Raw genomic sequence first — 17,881 nt, 5'->3', positions numbered from 1 at the left:
CAAATGAGATTATCAGTTAGTTGTATAACAGCACTGGCACAGAGAATCTGTCAGTGAGTCACTTTACAGCAGAAGAAAACACATAAACCTCTGAACAGGGAGAAATTCAGGCTTTTATCCTGCTTTTGAAGTTCAGTGTTCACAAGATCATCGGTGAAATCAGACACTGGGGACTGGGGACACAATGGGGACTGAATCACTGATCCAGTTCAGATCTGGGCTTTGTGCAGTCAGACCAGTTCTTCCACAGTCAGTAAACCAGTACTTTATGGACTTCAGAAGAAAAGGATCCTCCACAAACTGCTGCAACTACAAAATCTGTAGCACCAAATTCCTTAGAATCTCATTGTGTTTGTATCCTTAAGGTTTGTTTTTACTGAAATCACTGTAATAATCACAATGTTATGTATGATTTGTTCTCTGTGTCTCCATATGCAGGTCTGAAGTCAGTTTCTCATTAAGGGGAACAGAGAGAGCAGTGATTTTCATCTCCAGAATAGGGTGAGCACTTGGTTATTGCTCTGTTGCTGGACAGTAAGATGTGATTTTGCGTGACAATGCAGGACACGTATGTGAAAAATTAATTTACTACTATTATATACTATGTGTATATTGATTTACATCAGTTTGAAAGCCTGTTTGCCATCTCTTTGGATGATAACATCATTTAAATTGTGAATAAGCTATTGTGACCGGCTCTGTGACTTACATTCATTTCGCTCAGGTTTGAGTTATACAATGTTATTTAGCTAGCTATCTTTTCAGTATGCTAAATATTATGAACTGGATAACAGGTTAGTAGGTAAAATCATATTTTAAACTAAAATAAATGTATTTTATTAACGACTAGTTTATTTTCCTTTATTAGACTATGAAAATATTACCATTTTACTGGATTCAGTGTATCTTGAAATTGTATTTTTTGTTGGATCTGGCAGGTTTGATCAGGATTTTCTTATCCAGCATGGGTCTAGATGAAGTCCTGGTGGGTGAAGCTGTATTTAACGAGTTTTATTGAGGTCCACACTGATTCCTTTTCTCAGTCCAGTCATCATCAGCAGAAAAATCCCTCTCTAGGAATGCGTTGGTTGGTTATTTTCACATTCTAGGAAGAACATAACAGCTGTGCAAATCACATTTTTAGTATTATATATCTTATTGTGATTTTGTAATTACAGGGACGAAAAAATATGTGCTTGAAATGCAGGACACTGCTTATGTGGACAAAGTTCCCAATTGAATCCTCTTACATTCAGTGATGAACCAGTGACCTATGACCCCAGGTGAGATACAACCCAGTATTAGAGTCAACAGACTGACTCATAATAAATGAAACAGCTGACAGGACTAAAGGAAGAATTATATCTGTGCATTTATCAGGATCTCCAGGAGGATGAAGAGACCGGGAGCTTCATCTCCAGAACCCAGCTGTGTGTCTCTGAGGAGTGACGGATCAATGCATCCTCCTCCTTTATTCAGTGATGATCCAGTGACCTCTGACCCCAGGTGAGATACAGCAACATAGTGTGGCCCACATCTGGTACATGTGGAATACATGCGGAACAGATGTGGGCCGGATCTGGTCCAACACTATGTTGGTGTCAGGGAATCCAGTATTAGAGTCAACAGACTGACTCATAATAAATGAACCAGCAGACAGAACTAAAGGAAGAATTCTTTCTGTGTGTTTATCAGGATCTTCAGGATGAGGAGGAGACAGGGAACTCCATCTCCGGAACCCAGCTGTGTGTCTCTGAAGAGTGACGGATCAATGCATCCTCCTCCTTTATTCAGTAATGAACCAGTGACCTCTGACCCCAGGTGAGATACAATCCAGTATTAGACACAACAGACTGACTCATAATAAATTAAACAGCAGGCAGAACTAAATAAAGAGTTATTTTTGTGTGTTTATCAGGATCTCCAGGAGGATGAAGAGATTGGAAGTTTCATCTCCAGATCCCAGCTGTGTGTCTCTGAAGAGTGACGGATCAATGCATCCTCCTCCTTTATTCAGTGATGAACCACTGACCTCTGACCCCAGGTGAGGATAAGTGTGTAGTGGGTGATTTATCAGCTCTATTGGAGTCAAAACCCACTGAATGCACACAGAGAGATTAGTTAGATTTTTAGAACTTTTGATTTCAACTCAGATCTATAGACAAAAGTTCAGTGATGGAAAATTATCTTTGACTTTATGAACTTTAACTTTTAAACTGAAACTGAAATATAAGCCAAAAATACATGATTGACATCTCTATGAATTTCTATGGTCACGTACACACAGTTTCAGGAGTGACAACGCATTTAATTATGGCAGTGTGTGCCCTAAATTATTGTTCTGTCTGTGTACTGAAGTAGGAGGAAAACAACTGCACACTCACTGAAGCATGGGCTGAATTAGGGCTGCGCGATATATAGCACGATACGAAAAATAACATTGAACTTGAACGCGATTATCGCTTAAACGCGATTCTTAGTGCGATTGTTTTTTTTGCGCGGCTTGTCAATGAAGTATGGCTCCAAATGCTAATAAAGCACTGCGAGTGTGAATCACTTATAATGTACATTTGAAAAAGCAGCACGCGTCAAACATCTTTCCAGATATGAGAAGCATTTACTAATATCTTGTCCAACAAAAGACAACATTTAATAACATGTTTTTACTCCAAACTCACCTCCGGTGCGCAGGCGGGCCACAGACTCCTCACTTGCAGCAGTCAAACTCACGATTCTCACGTTAACTAGGCACTAAGATGTCTGTGCTCAGATCAACAAACAGCAAAGAATGTGTCTCTAGTATTTGTATCCGTACAAATGTTATAGGAAGAATAACTTGAAATACCGTCTTTAGGTTAGACTACTGCGCGTGTTCATTTAGAGTGTGCGCTCTCACTGCGTGATTTACTCTATTAAAATGTACTAAAAATGTATGAGTATTTGTCTGTTAGGCTATATTTATATAAGGTTATAGTTAATAAATCACATAAAGTGTGACATTGCTTTTTCTCCAAACATCAGTACAATTACAAAAGTTTAATAAACAAATAAGTGACTTAAATTTTTAGACAAAATATTGCTCTTTCACGACAGCACGCTGAAACACGGGCAAGGACAGAATATACTGTAGATTTATATAAAGTTCTCATTATAATGCTATGTTTATGGCAGATCTGTGCTTTATTTTAATCACATTAATAAGTGATTCCATAAATCGCCTGTGTATTTTCGAAACTATGTGAAATATGTCATTGAATAAATATGACGAAAACAGCACTGCTGCATTATTATAACATCAGTATTTACATTTTTAAAAAAGAAACATATAAAAGCAATATGGCTGTCCCAAATAACTCATTGCATTTGAGCGTGAAACTAAACTAAATTGTTCAGTGGAAACTAAACACTGATATGCAGCGTGTTTAGCTTCTTAATAAATGTTGATATCTCGACCCAATGCATCCTATAGTAGATTAATCAGATGTAGCTATTACAACTTTCATCTGCAAATGGTTTGCAAATGCAAATGTGAGCTTGCCCGAAAGTGTAACTCTGATTAACGTGTCACTAATATTTCAGCAATATTTTGGATTCAATTTGCATTTTACAGTATGAAAATCACTGATGATTATTGCTAAATTAATTATGAATAGAATTTAAAGAATGTTTTCAGCACAAGATAAAAGCTTGGCGCTGCACAGCTTGCATTGAACTGTATTTTCATCTTGTCAAAGTGAAACATCACTACGTGACTTTGAGGCCATTCTCTCTCTTTTCATGTCTTTTGACACCTGCTGTGGAAAGCTAAACAATCAGAGCTCAGGGCGCCGCCCAAAGTGCTGCTATAACCAATCAGGAGAAAAAGGAAAAAATACATTCCATTTACATCATCATTTACATGATCGATCGTCGCTGTCACAGTTGAGTACTCGTGTACTCGGTCGCTGTTGCACATCCCTAGTATTTAAGTTCCTGCGTTTTCAGTGTTTGGTTGTCCAGTCTCGTCATTACTACCACATTTGCCTGTCTACCTTGTTTGAATGTATGTTTAGATATTATTAAAGACTTTGAATCTTAATCTGCCTCGTTGTATGTGTTCTACAACACAATTGTGGCAATGGTAACCATAGCAATGTTCTGTTGTCTCGAATATTTGGTATCCACTATTCTGCAGTGTTGTGCAAGTTACTTCCAAACTGTAATACATAATAGATTACTTGTTACTGTTATTTAAAAGTAATTCTTTACCTTACAATATTACTGTCTCAGAATTGTAATGCATTACATTACTCTTGTATTACTTTTGAGTTACTTTCACCAAAATAACTACAGAAGTAGAACTGAACATTCTAAAATGACAAAATGTACTGCAGAGCATTTTACATCCAGTAGAGGGCGATATGATGTAGCATAATGACTGTGGGCTATCCAGGCTACTAACAATATAGCTTATAATTGGCAACGTGAAGGCTCAAGACAATGCAAGAAAGGATGACAGACAGAATCACAAATGATACAAGTCTGTTAAAAGTATGGTAGAGCTAAAAGTAATTATCTGACAAACTCGAAGTAATGCGCATACGTCCATCTCACGAATGTACAGTCTTCTTCTGCCTTCTTCACCCATTAGCTGCTTTTCCACTGACTGGCCAGCGTGAGCACAGAGGCCGAAATCATGACGCGTTTCCACTGTCGGCCCATTAGCTCGGCGGCACTCCTGTAAAACCCGCCCTAAACACGCCTTCACTGGACTACGTCACACAATACAAAGTTATACCAGTGAGAGGGAGATGAATGAAATAAATCACTAAACAAATATATCAGAAGCTGTCATTTAGTCTTTATTTACAAACATGCGGCTATTGACTGACCACGTACAGGTAATAGAACCACTTTTTAATAAAAAATTCCTGATAATTTACTCACCCCCATGTCATCCAATATGTCCATGTCCTTATAGTGGACTTTAATTTTGACTTTCAACCGTTCGGGGCCAATTGCAGTTTCAGTGCAGCTTCAAGGGCCTTTAAAGATCCCAGACAAGGAATAAGGGTCTTATCTAGCGAAATGATCAGTCATTTTCTTAAAATATTTTTAAATGTATATGCTTTATTGCATCACAAGTGCTTCCTCCAGACTGCGATTCCGTATTCTTCAAAAAGCTTACGCTGTATGTCCTCCACCTTCCCTATTCTACTTACGTTACGAACGCGGCACCAGTTCCGTTTTTTACGTTTAATAGGGAAGGTCTAGGACATTCAGTGTAAGCTTTTTGAAGAATACAGAATCACGGTCTGGAGGAAGCACTTGTGATGCGATCATTTGTGTCTATATAAAGCATATACATTTTCTTTTTTTTTTTAAGACAATGACCAATGGTTTCTCTAGATAAGACTCTTATTCCTCGTATGGTATCGTTTAAAGCCCTTTGAAGCTGCACTGAAACTGTAATTTTGACCTTCAACCGTTAGGGGCCAAATGAAGTCCACTATAAGGAGAAAAATCCTGGAATGTTTTCATCAAAAACCTTAATTTCTTTTCGACTGAAGAAAGAAAGACATGAACATCTTGGATTACATGGGGGTGAGTAAATTATCAGGAAAAGTTTATTTAAAAGTGGACTAATCCTTTAAGGTCTCAAGGTCTTACTGTTTTTTGTTTTTTTGTTGTTGTTGTTTTTTGAACAGTTAAATTTTGGGCTAAAAGTGTGTTGTAATGTAAGTGTTACTGAACATGTACCGAGTAAAATATTACTGAAAATTGATTAGTAATGCCTTAAAGCAAAAAGTAATAAGTTTCTGTAATGCATTACTTTTGTAACACGTTACTCCCAACACTGCTATTCTGACCAAAGTAATATCACAGTGAAAAAAGACTCATGTTCACCAATTTTAAATGAAGAACAATCAACAGAGGCTTTGCTTTTTTATGTAAAAAGCTGCTGCACAGAGTGTGCAGTGCTGCCATGTCCCTTTATTATAGTAATTTTTTTAGATTGTTGTTTGGTTTTGGCTCATAAAGCAATCGAGTTCATGGAATTATTAAAGTGGGTAGGTGCAGGTTGTGATATTTTGGTCTTATTTTCAGCATAAAGCATATGGATTTATATTGGTTTACTATGGGCTTGTTCTTGTTTGCTGTTTTTCTAGATCTGGCAACAAGAACGAGTCAAGGCTTTTGTCTCTTTCCACAGATGTGCATTTAAATACATCATTAACAGCTATGTTCGGTTCCATACACACTGCATAGATATTTTTGAAAAATGCGGTTGTCACAACCATAAATTATTGAACTGTGTGTGTACAAAACAGGATTAAGCACTTGATTTGATAAACGAATTTAGCTGCAGTGTGAATGTGGCTTATGTAATTTATGTACTTACATTTAAATTCTTTATTTTACATATTTTTTAAATCTGTTCTTTATTATTATTATTATTATTATTATTATTATTTTGATGGTGGTGGTGTTTCTGCAGTGTGAACAGAGATGATCAGATTGGAGACCAGGATTCTCTTCAACCAATGAATGTTGAACTACAGAGAGTCAAAGACCAGCACAAAACCAGCATGAAATACAAGAATGAAAGATTATTTGAGGGAAACAAACTCCAAGAGAATCAAACCGTCCTGAACAGGATCTACACACAGCTCTACATCATAGATGAAGAGAGTGAAGGAGTGAGTGAAGAACATGAGGTTTTACAGATAGAGAAAACAGCCAGAACACAACACTCACAAGAAACTCCAATCTACTGCAGTGACATCTTTAAAGCCTCACCTGAACCAGGATGTGAGGAGAAAGACCAAATCAAGACTGTTCTTACTAAAGGCATCGCTGGAATCGGAAAAACCGTCTCTGTGCAGAAGTTCATTCTGGACTGGGCCGAGGGAAAAGCCAATCAGGATGTAGATTTCATGTTTGTGCTTCCATTTCGAGAGCTGAACTTGATCCGAGATCATCAGTACAGTCTTCACGGACTTCTGCTGGACTTTCATCCGGAACTTCAAGATCTGGACCCAAAGATTTATGAAGAGTGTAAAGTTGTGTTGATCTTTGATGGTCTGGATGAAAGCAGAATCACACTGATGTTTTCAGATGCTCAGAAAGTTTCTGATGTGACAGAGATTTCATCAGTGGGTATGTTGATGTCAAACCTCATGAAAGGAGAACTGCTTCCCTCTGCTCTCATCTGGATCACCTCCAGACCAGCAGCAGCCAATCAGATCCCCTCCAAATACATCAACCGTCTGACAGAGATTCAGGGATTCAATGAGCCTCAGAAGGAGGAATATTTCAGGAAGAGAATCAGTGACGAGCATCAAGCCAGCAGAATCATCTCTCACATCAGAAGAGCAAGAAGCCTCCACATCATGTGCCACATACCCGTCTTCTGCTGGATCTCATCCACTGTGCTTCAAAAGCTCCTGAAAGAAGATCTGAGTGTAGAAATCCCTCAAACTCTGACTGAAATGTACATCCACTTCCTGCTGATTCAGATCAACATGAGGAATCAGAAGTATGAAGAGAGAGATCCAGAGAAACTCCTGCAGTCCAACAGAGAAGTGATTGTGAAACTTGCTGAAGTGGCTTTCAAGCAGCTGATGAAGGGCAATGTGATGTTCTATGAGGAGGACCTGAGAGAGAGCGGCATAGACGTCACTGACGCCTCAGTGTATTCTGGGATTTGCACTGAGATCTTTAAGGAGGAATCTGTGATTCATCAGAGGAAAGTCTACAGCTTCATTCATCTGAGCATTCAGGAGTTTCTTGCTGCTTTCTATGCGTTTTACTGCTATTTATCGAAGAACAAAGAACCACTGCAGCTTTTGGATGCAAAAAATAAACATGACTCTGAAAATATCTCTAAATATGACCGTGAATATGGATATGATAAGCACATGTCTCATGATGAAGTATCTCTGTATGATCTACTAACATCAGCAGTAAATAAATCCCTCAAGAGTGAGAATGGACACCTGGATCTGTTTCTGCGGTTCCTGCTGGGCGTCTCACTGGAGTCCAATCAGAGACTCTTACAGGATCTACTGACACACACAAAGAACAGCTCAGAGAGCATCAGGAGAACCACACAGTACATTAAAGACAATATCAAAGATCCAACAGATTTGTATCATCTCTCATCTGGTCAGTCCATCAATCTGTTTCTCTGTCTGCTGGAAGTGAAAGATCAGACCATGTCCAGAGAGATTCAGGAGTTTGTGAAATCAGACAAACACTCAAAGAGGAAACTCTCTCCTGCTCACTGCTCAACAATCGCCTACATGATTCAGATGTCAGATGAGGTGATGGATGAGCTGAACTTCAAGAAATACAACACATCAGATGAGGGTAGAAGAAGACTGATACCAGCTGTGATCAACTGCAGAAAAGTTCTGTGAGTATTTAATTATTAACAAACAAAGAGTCGTGTTTAATAATGAATCTAGCACAACCCTTCTAGCTTAACCCTCTGGGCCCTGGTGTTTTGTCATGTCCTGACATTTGTGCTTATTTCTGTTACTTATAACATTTTTATAGCTAAAGTCTGCTGGGGGGTGCTTGAAAAATAGCTGTCCACTAGATAGCGCGCACAAACTCTTTCCATGGTCACTTTAAAAGGCTTGCATGCTCAGCTGTGCACAAGATGGAGCAGGATGCAGAAAATTAAGTAAGTCCTATACCTGGGCCTTAAGACAACTTTTTATTTTCTCTCACACACAACACAGAGAAACAACTTTGATAGATGAAACTGACAATGATATTTATCTTTTTTTAAACTGAAATGAAAGGCAATGTGGATAAACATTCACAGCCACAATGTACAGAACTCCACACAAAGATATAGAAGAAAATGAATAAAAACATTTTGGATTAATAAACTTTAAAATATATATATATAAATAACTGCAGAAAGGCCACACTGCAGATAGATATGCATTTCACATGTTGACATATCAAATTAAATTGGCTAAATGTCCTGTGCGAGCAAGCTTCATCTAATCTACAGCACAACATTGATGCATAGAAAAACAATCAAAAATTAATTTACAGAATTGAATTAGAACAGAATATACTGTTCTAATAAATAAAAATAATTTAAAAAATTAAAGTCATAATCAAGTCACAAGTGAAAAATGCCTGAAGTGCAGGGGAACGTATATTCAACACATTAAGCCACAAATAGTAAAATTGGATAAACCAGAGTGATCAATAAATAAATTTAAAGTTAAAGAAATTATTAAAATAACGAAAGTATAGCCAGAATTGTCAACTTTGTCTTTTTAACTGCAGAGACAGTAAACGCTAAACAGTCTTTTTAGGTATACATTCACAGCATCGAAAAATCAAATTAGAACTGGCTGTACCCTACCTGATTGAAAGAGAAAAATCCAGTCTTTCACGTTATCTTCCTGTGTCCCTTTGGGTCTTTTCAAATAGCGCGCTATAGTCAGCTCGTTAACGCTGGCCGGCTGAAGCGTGCCGAAGTTTTTGTCGTTGTTGAGCAGTAGGACATGAGCTGTTGGCACAACTTGCATCTTACGTTTTTTGGATCATCTACACTTTAGATTTTCTTATCCCTGACATTGTTAAAGATTTAATTCCTGCCACCAAGATGCTCCTCCTGTCGAAGCTTAGAATTGTCGACTATTCAGGGTCACCCCTACTACAGATAATGTTTTTATTTATTTATTTATTTATTTATTTATTTATTTATTTTATTAGAGCAAGACAATGAGACATACAATGAAAATATAGACATTAACGGTGCAGTACAAATAAATTGGAGATTAACATAAGTACACAACAAAAACACCATTTACATGTAATTATATGAAGTGCATGAGTTATGTATATGTATGTATAATATACCTCTCTATTGAGAGATAGGAAATATGGAGTAAAGAAAAAATAATATTTGTTTTATTAATAATAATAATAATAATAATAAAACACAAAAAACAAAAACAAACAAACTTCAAATAAATAAAAAAATGAATGAGTTAAATTAAATAAATAAATAATAAACAAAATAAATAAATAAATAAAAATAGATAGATAAATATTTTTTTTTTTTTTAAAAAAGGGAGGAAGAAGGGAGGGGGGATATAAACCCAATGGGGGTTTACATGAGGCTATTTGATGTTCAGGCTGTACAGATTAATCTGTCCACTGTTCAGGAGGTATCACTAGGGCATATTCCAAGGCCAAGGTACTCCTACAAAACCTCTCCCAAGCCCTGAGGGTGGAGTCTCGGAGTTTGATGTAATGATAGTACAGTACAGATAATATTTAACTAAAATATATTGTTAGAACAATATATTATCAATTAATTATGCCGTTTACAACCAACGTTTTCTGTTATTACCCTATCGTAGTCATGCTGTTCACTTTTAATAATCAACATAAATGAAATTTAAAAACTAATATTAGGCTATAGCCTAATATTTAAACATAAATATGAAACTAAATAGGCTTAGTTTTCTTTAATCCTCTTTCCGACGAATGCGCTGGCGCATTCTGATGGATCCTCGTGACAGCTGAAACAACTTAAAATAGGTCTACTCCATCATTTTTGGCAATACAGATTAGTGCAAGACATCATTACAAACTACAAATGGTCTACTTTTATTTGTGTACACTCATAATAAAAACAAAAACTTGTGCTTTTGTAAAATAAAAAACAATGTACTTTCAGCTGTCTCTGTGAGAATCTTTATGAAACATCTCAAAAATTCTGAAATTGAAACTGAAATTCAGCGAATAATTATCACACAAACATGAAACATATGTCTAAAGAAAGCTTGAAAACTACTTTTAAATAAAACAATTCACATTTAAAACAAATATACTCCTGCAATGTAATCTGTTTCAAACTAAAGAGATGCACAATTATTCCTGGCTCATGTTGCGAATGTTAATGCTGCGAGGGTGTTTCTAATACAACAGCTGAGGGAGTGATGGCAAATTTCTCTCTTCTGACCAATGCAAGCAATCTTTCAATATTTTTCCCCTCTTTTGGAAAGTCGTAGAAATGACAAATGACTTGTTGTGATGTTTTGGGCATGTAAAACACTATGGCATTATGCAACAAAATTTCTTGAGTTTAAGCCCCTATATGGGATATTTAATTAATTCTTCTTTGTCCTCACAGCAGTTAACCCCCAGAGGTTGGCGGTTGCTCCTCGCTTTTTTTATTTTCAGTGCGAAAGAGACTCAAAATACTTTGTAGATTTTGGTCATACAGATAAGTGTTATACATCATTCGAAACTGATATGCTGTTAAGCTTAGTTTTATTCATGCTCTTTTTGCAATGAGGAGGAATTTTTGAGGTCGAAAATGTTTTAATATTGTTATAGTAAAGTGACCTCATATATATCATAATATCAAATAAAGCATGATTCCCCATGTTATGAGCCCTTAACTAAATGCATTAAACAACCATGGAAGTCCTCAGATGAATCAGAGGTTTTTAGTTACTGTTAAAAAAACAAAAACAAAAAACATTCTGATACTTAACATGACTGAACTTCAGATACATGTGTGAACATTCAAAGTCAAAGTTTATTTATAAAGCACTTTTTAAAACAACAGTGGTGACCCACAAAACTAATTATTTAAACTAACAGATCAATCCTACATCATCTTGTGCAAAAACGCATAAAAACAGTTCAGTTTTAACTTTCACTAATATTTCAGTCAAATGAACTTGTTCCGTATAGTAAATCTGACTGTTACATTTTACAATATATTACTGTTTATGCCTTGAATTTTTCAGTAATTTACTGGCAGTAGGGTTGTCAGTAAAGAGCTGTTATTCAAAAGTCTGTTGCCATAATGGATTTTACAGTTTATTACTGTTAAATCATGTTTTTCTCATCTTACAACTTTAACCATTTTAACCCCACAGCAAAATCCTCGGTTTTAAATGAACTTTTATATGTGTGCACACTACAGAGTGTGAACACTGAAACAGTTGAAATTAATAAGACAGCTCAGTGATTAATTAAGTGATAATTGAGTAATACTGATTATCAGTATATTACATTATATACTACAGCAAATAAATACTCAGAATGCATTGTTTTCAACAGTATATTACCGTTTTAAAGGAAAACAGTGTTACTGTCAAAATTCGCCAATTTTACAGCAATATTTTACATTGAAGTTCTGCTGATGGGTCCTTAACACAACATGATAATATTCACATCATTAACTATATGGCACAAGCTGGTTCATTTTGCATTTGCAGCCAAAGATTTTGCTACTTAACATTTAAATGGCTGTTTAGCATTCACTATAGTGGTTTGCAGTGCACATTCAGAGTACTTTTGAAACCCTCCACCATTCAGACACCTTGAACATTTCATTCATTAATACAGATCATTCACTCTAGTTTAAAAAAAAATGGTAATAAAATATGACAAGATCTCAAAGTTTAAAAAAAAAACATTTTAATCATGTCTGATAACACTTAAGCAAAACATGGTTAAGTCAAAGTGTCTGAATACGTTTTGGTTCCAAATTTGTATCAATTTTACTGGTAGTCCACTGTTCGAAGAATGTTTGGGTATAATATGTCACAGTTTACTTTATTTTGCTATCCTCACATACATAAATGAACTATAGTGTCCTGCACCCACTAGTAAAAATATACAAAAAATATAAAAAATGTCTGAATAATTTTTGGTTTGACTGTATTATGTCTAAACTCTATCTTTAGTGAAAGTTCAAGATGGAATTTACTGCATAATATATAAACAATAAAACTACATAAAACACATCATAAGATACATTTCAATTGGATCACTAATCATCCACATGGGCCATTGGTGCTTGGACCCTGATGATTGCTGCTTGAGGCTATATTTGTAATAATTTATGTTATTGTTTCATCTCTTCTAGTTTTTCTGGCTGTAATCTCACTGCTAAGAATTGTGAAATTGTGTCATCACTTCTACAATCCTCAAACTGTGTAGCGAGAGAGCTGGATCTGAGTAACAATGACCTACAGGATTCAGGAGTGAAGCTGCTCTCTGATGGACTGAAGAGTCCAAACTGTCAGCTGCAGATACTGAGGTATTTAAAAAATTTATAAAAGATATTTTACAATCAGCCAGTCATAATGTTGATGTGTGTTTGTAGATGATCTGACTGTGTGAGTGTGTGTTCTGTTCTCTTTCAGTCTTTCTGGTTGTAACCTCACTGGTCATCATTGTGAAATTGTGTCATCAGCTCTACAATCCTCAAACTGTGTCCTGAGAGAGCTGGATCTGAGTAACAATGACCTGCAGGATTCAGGAATGAAGATGCTCTCTGATGGACTGAAGAGTCAAAACTGTCAGCTGCAGATACTATGGTGTGTAAGAATGTGTAAGGGATAATTTACAGTCAATCTGTCATAATGTTGATGTGTGTTTGTAGATGATCTGACTGTTGATGTGTGTGTTCTGCTCTCTTTCAGTCTTTCTGCATGTAATCTCAATGGCCAGTGTTGTGAGAGTTTGTCATCAGCTCTTCAATCTTCAAACTGTGTCCTGAGAGAGCTGGACCTGAGTAACAATGGCCTGCAAGTTTTAGGAGTGAAGCTGCTCTCTGATGGACTGAAGAGTCCAAGTTCTCAGCTGCAGATACTAAGGTTTGATTTTTACAAGCACTTTAATTGATTTTTGTTGAAATAAAAGGAAAAAATGAAGCAATATCAAGTAGATTATTAAGTAGTGAAGAGAAAAACATTCAAGATGAGCCTATCCGAATGCACATAAAAGCTAACTATGAGCTAGTCATATAGGGTGTGTGTGTATGTGTAAATAAATAAAATAATAGTTTGTCATTATGTTTGTTATGAATCACTGCTCTGGTCCTTGGCTGAAGATCCAAATGCAGTACTTGAATTAAGGGAAATCCAAAGAGTAGTCAAAAGCAGGCAAATGTCCAAACACACTGATATCAAGATAACCCAAACAGGGTAAAATACAAACAACCAGGTTGAAGACAAAAACACAGGAACCAGGGCAAGAAGCCAGGAGCTCAGACACACAGAGGTAACATACTGGCAAGACTACACAAAGAATGCACAGAAAGACACCATTTAAAAAAAAACAAAAAAACAAAACAAGGTAGCAAAACACAAGTGCACTGAATGAATCCATAATGAGTCCAGGAAAAGGATTATATGTAATGAAGTCTTGAATGGAAAGACAATAGTCTGTGATGAGTGCCCACTGGTGGATAACCAGGGCACTTCAGCTGGTGACTGTGACGTAGCCTCTCAAAAGAGAGGCTTCCAGATGCTCCAAAACCAGGAGGGAGGTGAAGCGGAGGCAGAACCAGGGAGTGGGATGGAGGGCCCGGTTGATGGAATGGAAGATGACCTGGAGACTGAGACAGAACAGGCGGCCAGGGTGTCACAGGCCGGGCAGGTGACCAAGGTGGCACAGGCTGGGTAGGTGGCCAGGGCGATGCAGGCGACAAGTGTGGTGCAGGCCGGGCAAAAAAAGCCCCCCACAGCAGAGCGAACGACCACCACAGCAGTGCAAACAGGCTTGAAGTCCCCCACGGCAGAGCAGACTACCACCACGGCTGATCATACCCCTTTTCCACCAGCACAAACCAGGTGCTAGTTCAAAGCTAATGCTATTGCCAGTTTGGAGTTGGTTCAACTGACGAGCCTTGTAAGAACTGGTTTGCCTTTCCACGGGCTAGAGAGCCAGCACAGTGCCAGGTCATACGTCACTGTATATGTCTAATCTTTCACAGCTACACTAGTGCGGCAGGGCCAAACACAAACTCACTAACACAAACCCACTAAGCTTGTTTGAGATGCATTGGCTTCTCGCAAACCGATTGGTACATGACATCAAAGCGCCGCAAGAGCGATCCAAAAGCACAAGGAGTCGTATGCCCTACAAATGCTCCCGCAGACCCGCGGCACTCTGTCTCTGATATCACACGCTGGTCGGTCTGCACAGCTCCGATGCATCTCAAACAAGCTGTCAACAATGGCGGACATTACTATTGATGCTCATGGCTATGCGAGCCTACATCAGCATCCAACACATTAATGCAGCTCTAGCTCTGAACCAGCACTCAAACTTGGTGCCTTGGTGGAAAAGGGGTTGCAGGGAACTTAGGGGTGACCTCCATGGTCATATCAATGCAGACAGGGAATTCAGGGACCTCCGTGATTGTATCAGGGCAGACAGGGAACTCGGGGGCGACTTCTGTGGTCGCATCAAGACAGACAGAGAGTTCATGGGTCGCTAGGCTGAATTCTGGGACTGGAACGAACTCTGGAGTGGACACATGAGCTAAGGTGGACTCTGAAGCGAACTCAAGGGTTAAGGCAGGCTCTGGGGTGAACTCATGGGCTGGATCAGGCTCTGGATCAGACTCTTCAATTGAAGCGCAGTGCACGGCCCATACACACCAGATGTATGGGCCTTCGCCATAACAGGGAGTGCGGTTGTCAGTGGGACCACCTCTGCGACTCCCAGACTTGATACTACCGTAGAAATACCAGCTGCTTGCATATGAAACACAAGTCTATATTCTGATGATTCAAATCTGTTCTAAAATTTCAAAAATCAATTTTCTTAATGTTTATTAATAACGTGTTGTCCGAATGAAGGTGGCAGTCAATTACGAGAACATTGCAGCACCCAGACAGTTTAGAGAGGGCACCAGGGGAAGCATTATGAATGAAGCTTACTTGACAACAATAGTTCCTAAACCAATATCTAAATGAATAGAAAATAGCCTGTAATAATTTATAGTTACCTGTCAAGCTTTCCTTGCGATCTTGCAGTCTCTTGTGAATAAAGAAGCGCTTTCAACGTGGACTCACAAGCAGTTTGCTTAGGTAACGAACAATACCTGCTTGTAAATTAGGTTAACATTTAAGGATTTATCTGAGGCTAAATCACTAAATATTGAGAATGCAACAGCGCATATTATATATATTTTTTAAACTCCAATTTATTGGCCACCGATTGGAACCAGCTGATTATTAGTTCCTTGGATTTTCAAATATGTCTCTCATTTCAACACTCACATGAACCAATCACATTTTAATTAAGCAGAGGCAAATATAAAAGGCTAAGCGGCAGGTGAAATTTCACAAGCCATTTCTCAATATGTGCCCTTTGTGTTCTTGTGGACTTGTGAAATGTCATTAGTCACTGTGCAAATACTGCTCCAATTCAAAGTACACATATAGCCAAGTACAGTTCAAATCCCTGGATGTGTTCTTGCTCTGCCCCTTTTATCAAGGATGCATCCAAATGTGACTTGTGCAGACTTGAGACAAACAAGTATCCCAGAATGCATCTGGCACCAACAAGCAAGCGTCTAAGGCGGATGAGAAAATCTTTATTAAACAAAGATAGGAAAGATAATTAAAGTATTTCTGTCATGACAACTCTCGGAGATTGGTATGAGAATAGAGGTTGGCATGGTAATGAATATGGCAATGTTAATGTATTTGGTTTTGGCAGAGTAGATCTGCTACACTGCTGCTGCAGACCAAGTACCGAAACTTGCTACCTTCCAATACATTCACAGACATTGCTGTAAGCATGTAAGACATGCTGCTGCTTGCTGCATATGTAAAATACACAAATTAATGTTGTAGCACATGGAAAACAGTCTGCAAGTATAGAGTTGACTTCTCTTTCGTGTCTTCCTGCACTAGACTGGTTTAAAATTGCTTGAAATTTTACACTGGCAAGACTTAAAATATGTAAATGATAAACTTTTGTGATGAGGCAGCACTAGCCCACTAACAATTCCATCAATTGTTTTCACTTTGGCATGGACTTTGTGCTTTGTAACTTTGTAGATCATTTACAACATGTACAACAGCTATATTTTCTATTTTGTGTTTTGCATTTAATTGAAATTTTCAAAGACATCAAAGCTTACTGTACAGTTTAATAGAAAATATTAAGCATGTTTACATGCACACCAGTAAGCAGATAACTATTAAATATCAGCTTATTGACATAACCATTTTTCCCAGTTTCCAGTAAACTGACAACGTAAATAAACTGAGTTTACATGACTGTATTAATAAATCGGGTTATTTCCCTGTAGTGACATCAAAACATAATTATTTGCACATCTGACTCTGACTCACATCTCACAGCGCATATATTACTCTCTCATGCAGTTGCAGATGCAGTGTTTTGACTGAACCACTTCTACTTGCTGCATGAGAGATGAGAACACATTTTTACAATTTGTCTTGAAAGAGTCTGTGTTTGCAATATATTTCCTTCTTCCTTTCCTGCAAAATGCTCGCTCTGTCTGGATGCATTTAAATCTGCACTAAGGATGCGTTTCTGTCACATATCACACATATGCTCTTCAATAAGCCGACAGAAAGCAGGTTAATGCGTTTACATGCCACGCGAAATCAGGGTAAGAGCCAAAAAACGACCTGTTTCGACTGGTTTATGCTTAAGCCATTTAAAAGAAAACGGGTTACACCGTTGTTGGCTTATTAAGCATAATTGGCTTAAGTACTTGCATGTGAATGTACTCAGTGAGGGAAATTTAATATTTTAGGCGGAACTGACAGTTAATTAAATATCAGTACAGATGTCTCAGTACTCAGTTTAAACAGTGTGTAATCAATTTATTTTGTTATTATAGATTGTCTGTCTATAATCTCACTGATCAGTGCTGTAAGAGTTTGTCATTGGCTCTTCAATCATCAAACTGTGTCCTGAGAGAGCTGGATCTGAGTAACAATGACCTGCAGGATTCAGGAGTGAAGCTGCTCTCTGATGGATTGAAGAATTCAAACTGTCAGCTGCAGATACTGAGGTATTTAAGAACATATGACAGATTATTTGCAGTCTGCCAGTCATAATGTTG

At 37.6% G+C, this 17,881-nt stretch overlaps 2 protein-coding genes across 10 annotated transcripts in view; both read left to right on the top strand.

Moving 5' to 3' along the window:
• LOC125271592 (NACHT, LRR and PYD domains-containing protein 12-like) overlaps window positions 1-17,881 on the top strand; it is a 296,158-nt gene that overhangs the window by 228,399 nt on the left and 49,878 nt on the right. The gene's annotated exons all lie outside the window — the stretch shown is intronic.
• Window positions 1-17,881, top strand: part of LOC125271595 (NACHT, LRR and PYD domains-containing protein 12-like) — a 28,601-nt gene that overhangs the window by 4,251 nt on the left and 6,469 nt on the right. For 2 of the 3 annotated variants that reach the window (XM_048195700.1, XM_048195701.1), the window contains exons 2-12: window positions 111-568; window positions 939-1,087; window positions 1,179-1,283; window positions 1,381-1,506; window positions 1,696-1,821; window positions 1,919-2,044; window positions 6,479-8,398; window positions 12,908-13,081; window positions 13,188-13,361; window positions 13,467-13,640; window positions 17,657-17,830. In XM_048195700.1, the coding sequence (XP_048051657.1) occupies window positions 1,394-1,506; window positions 1,696-1,821; window positions 1,919-2,044; window positions 6,479-8,398; window positions 12,908-13,081; window positions 13,188-13,361; window positions 13,467-13,640; window positions 17,657-17,830 (2,981 nt within the window). In that variant the 5' untranslated portion in view covers window positions 111-568; window positions 939-1,087; window positions 1,179-1,283; window positions 1,381-1,393. Of the gene's footprint in view, window positions 1-110; window positions 569-938; window positions 1,088-1,178; window positions 1,284-1,380; window positions 1,507-1,695; window positions 1,822-1,918; window positions 2,045-6,478; window positions 8,403-12,907; window positions 13,082-13,187; window positions 13,362-13,466; window positions 13,641-17,656; window positions 17,831-17,881 lie in introns of those variants that run through there. The other variant, XM_048195702.1, reaches the window with a different exon arrangement.

The sequence above is a fragment of the Megalobrama amblycephala genome, linkage group LG7 (genome assembly GCF_018812025.1).
Source record: "Megalobrama amblycephala isolate DHTTF-2021 linkage group LG7, ASM1881202v1, whole genome shotgun sequence".
NCBI classification, from domain to species: domain Eukaryota; kingdom Metazoa; phylum Chordata; class Actinopteri; order Cypriniformes; family Xenocyprididae; genus Megalobrama; species Megalobrama amblycephala.
Note: the sequence above shows the minus strand (reverse complement) of the source record. Positions and strands in the feature narration are given on the sequence as shown.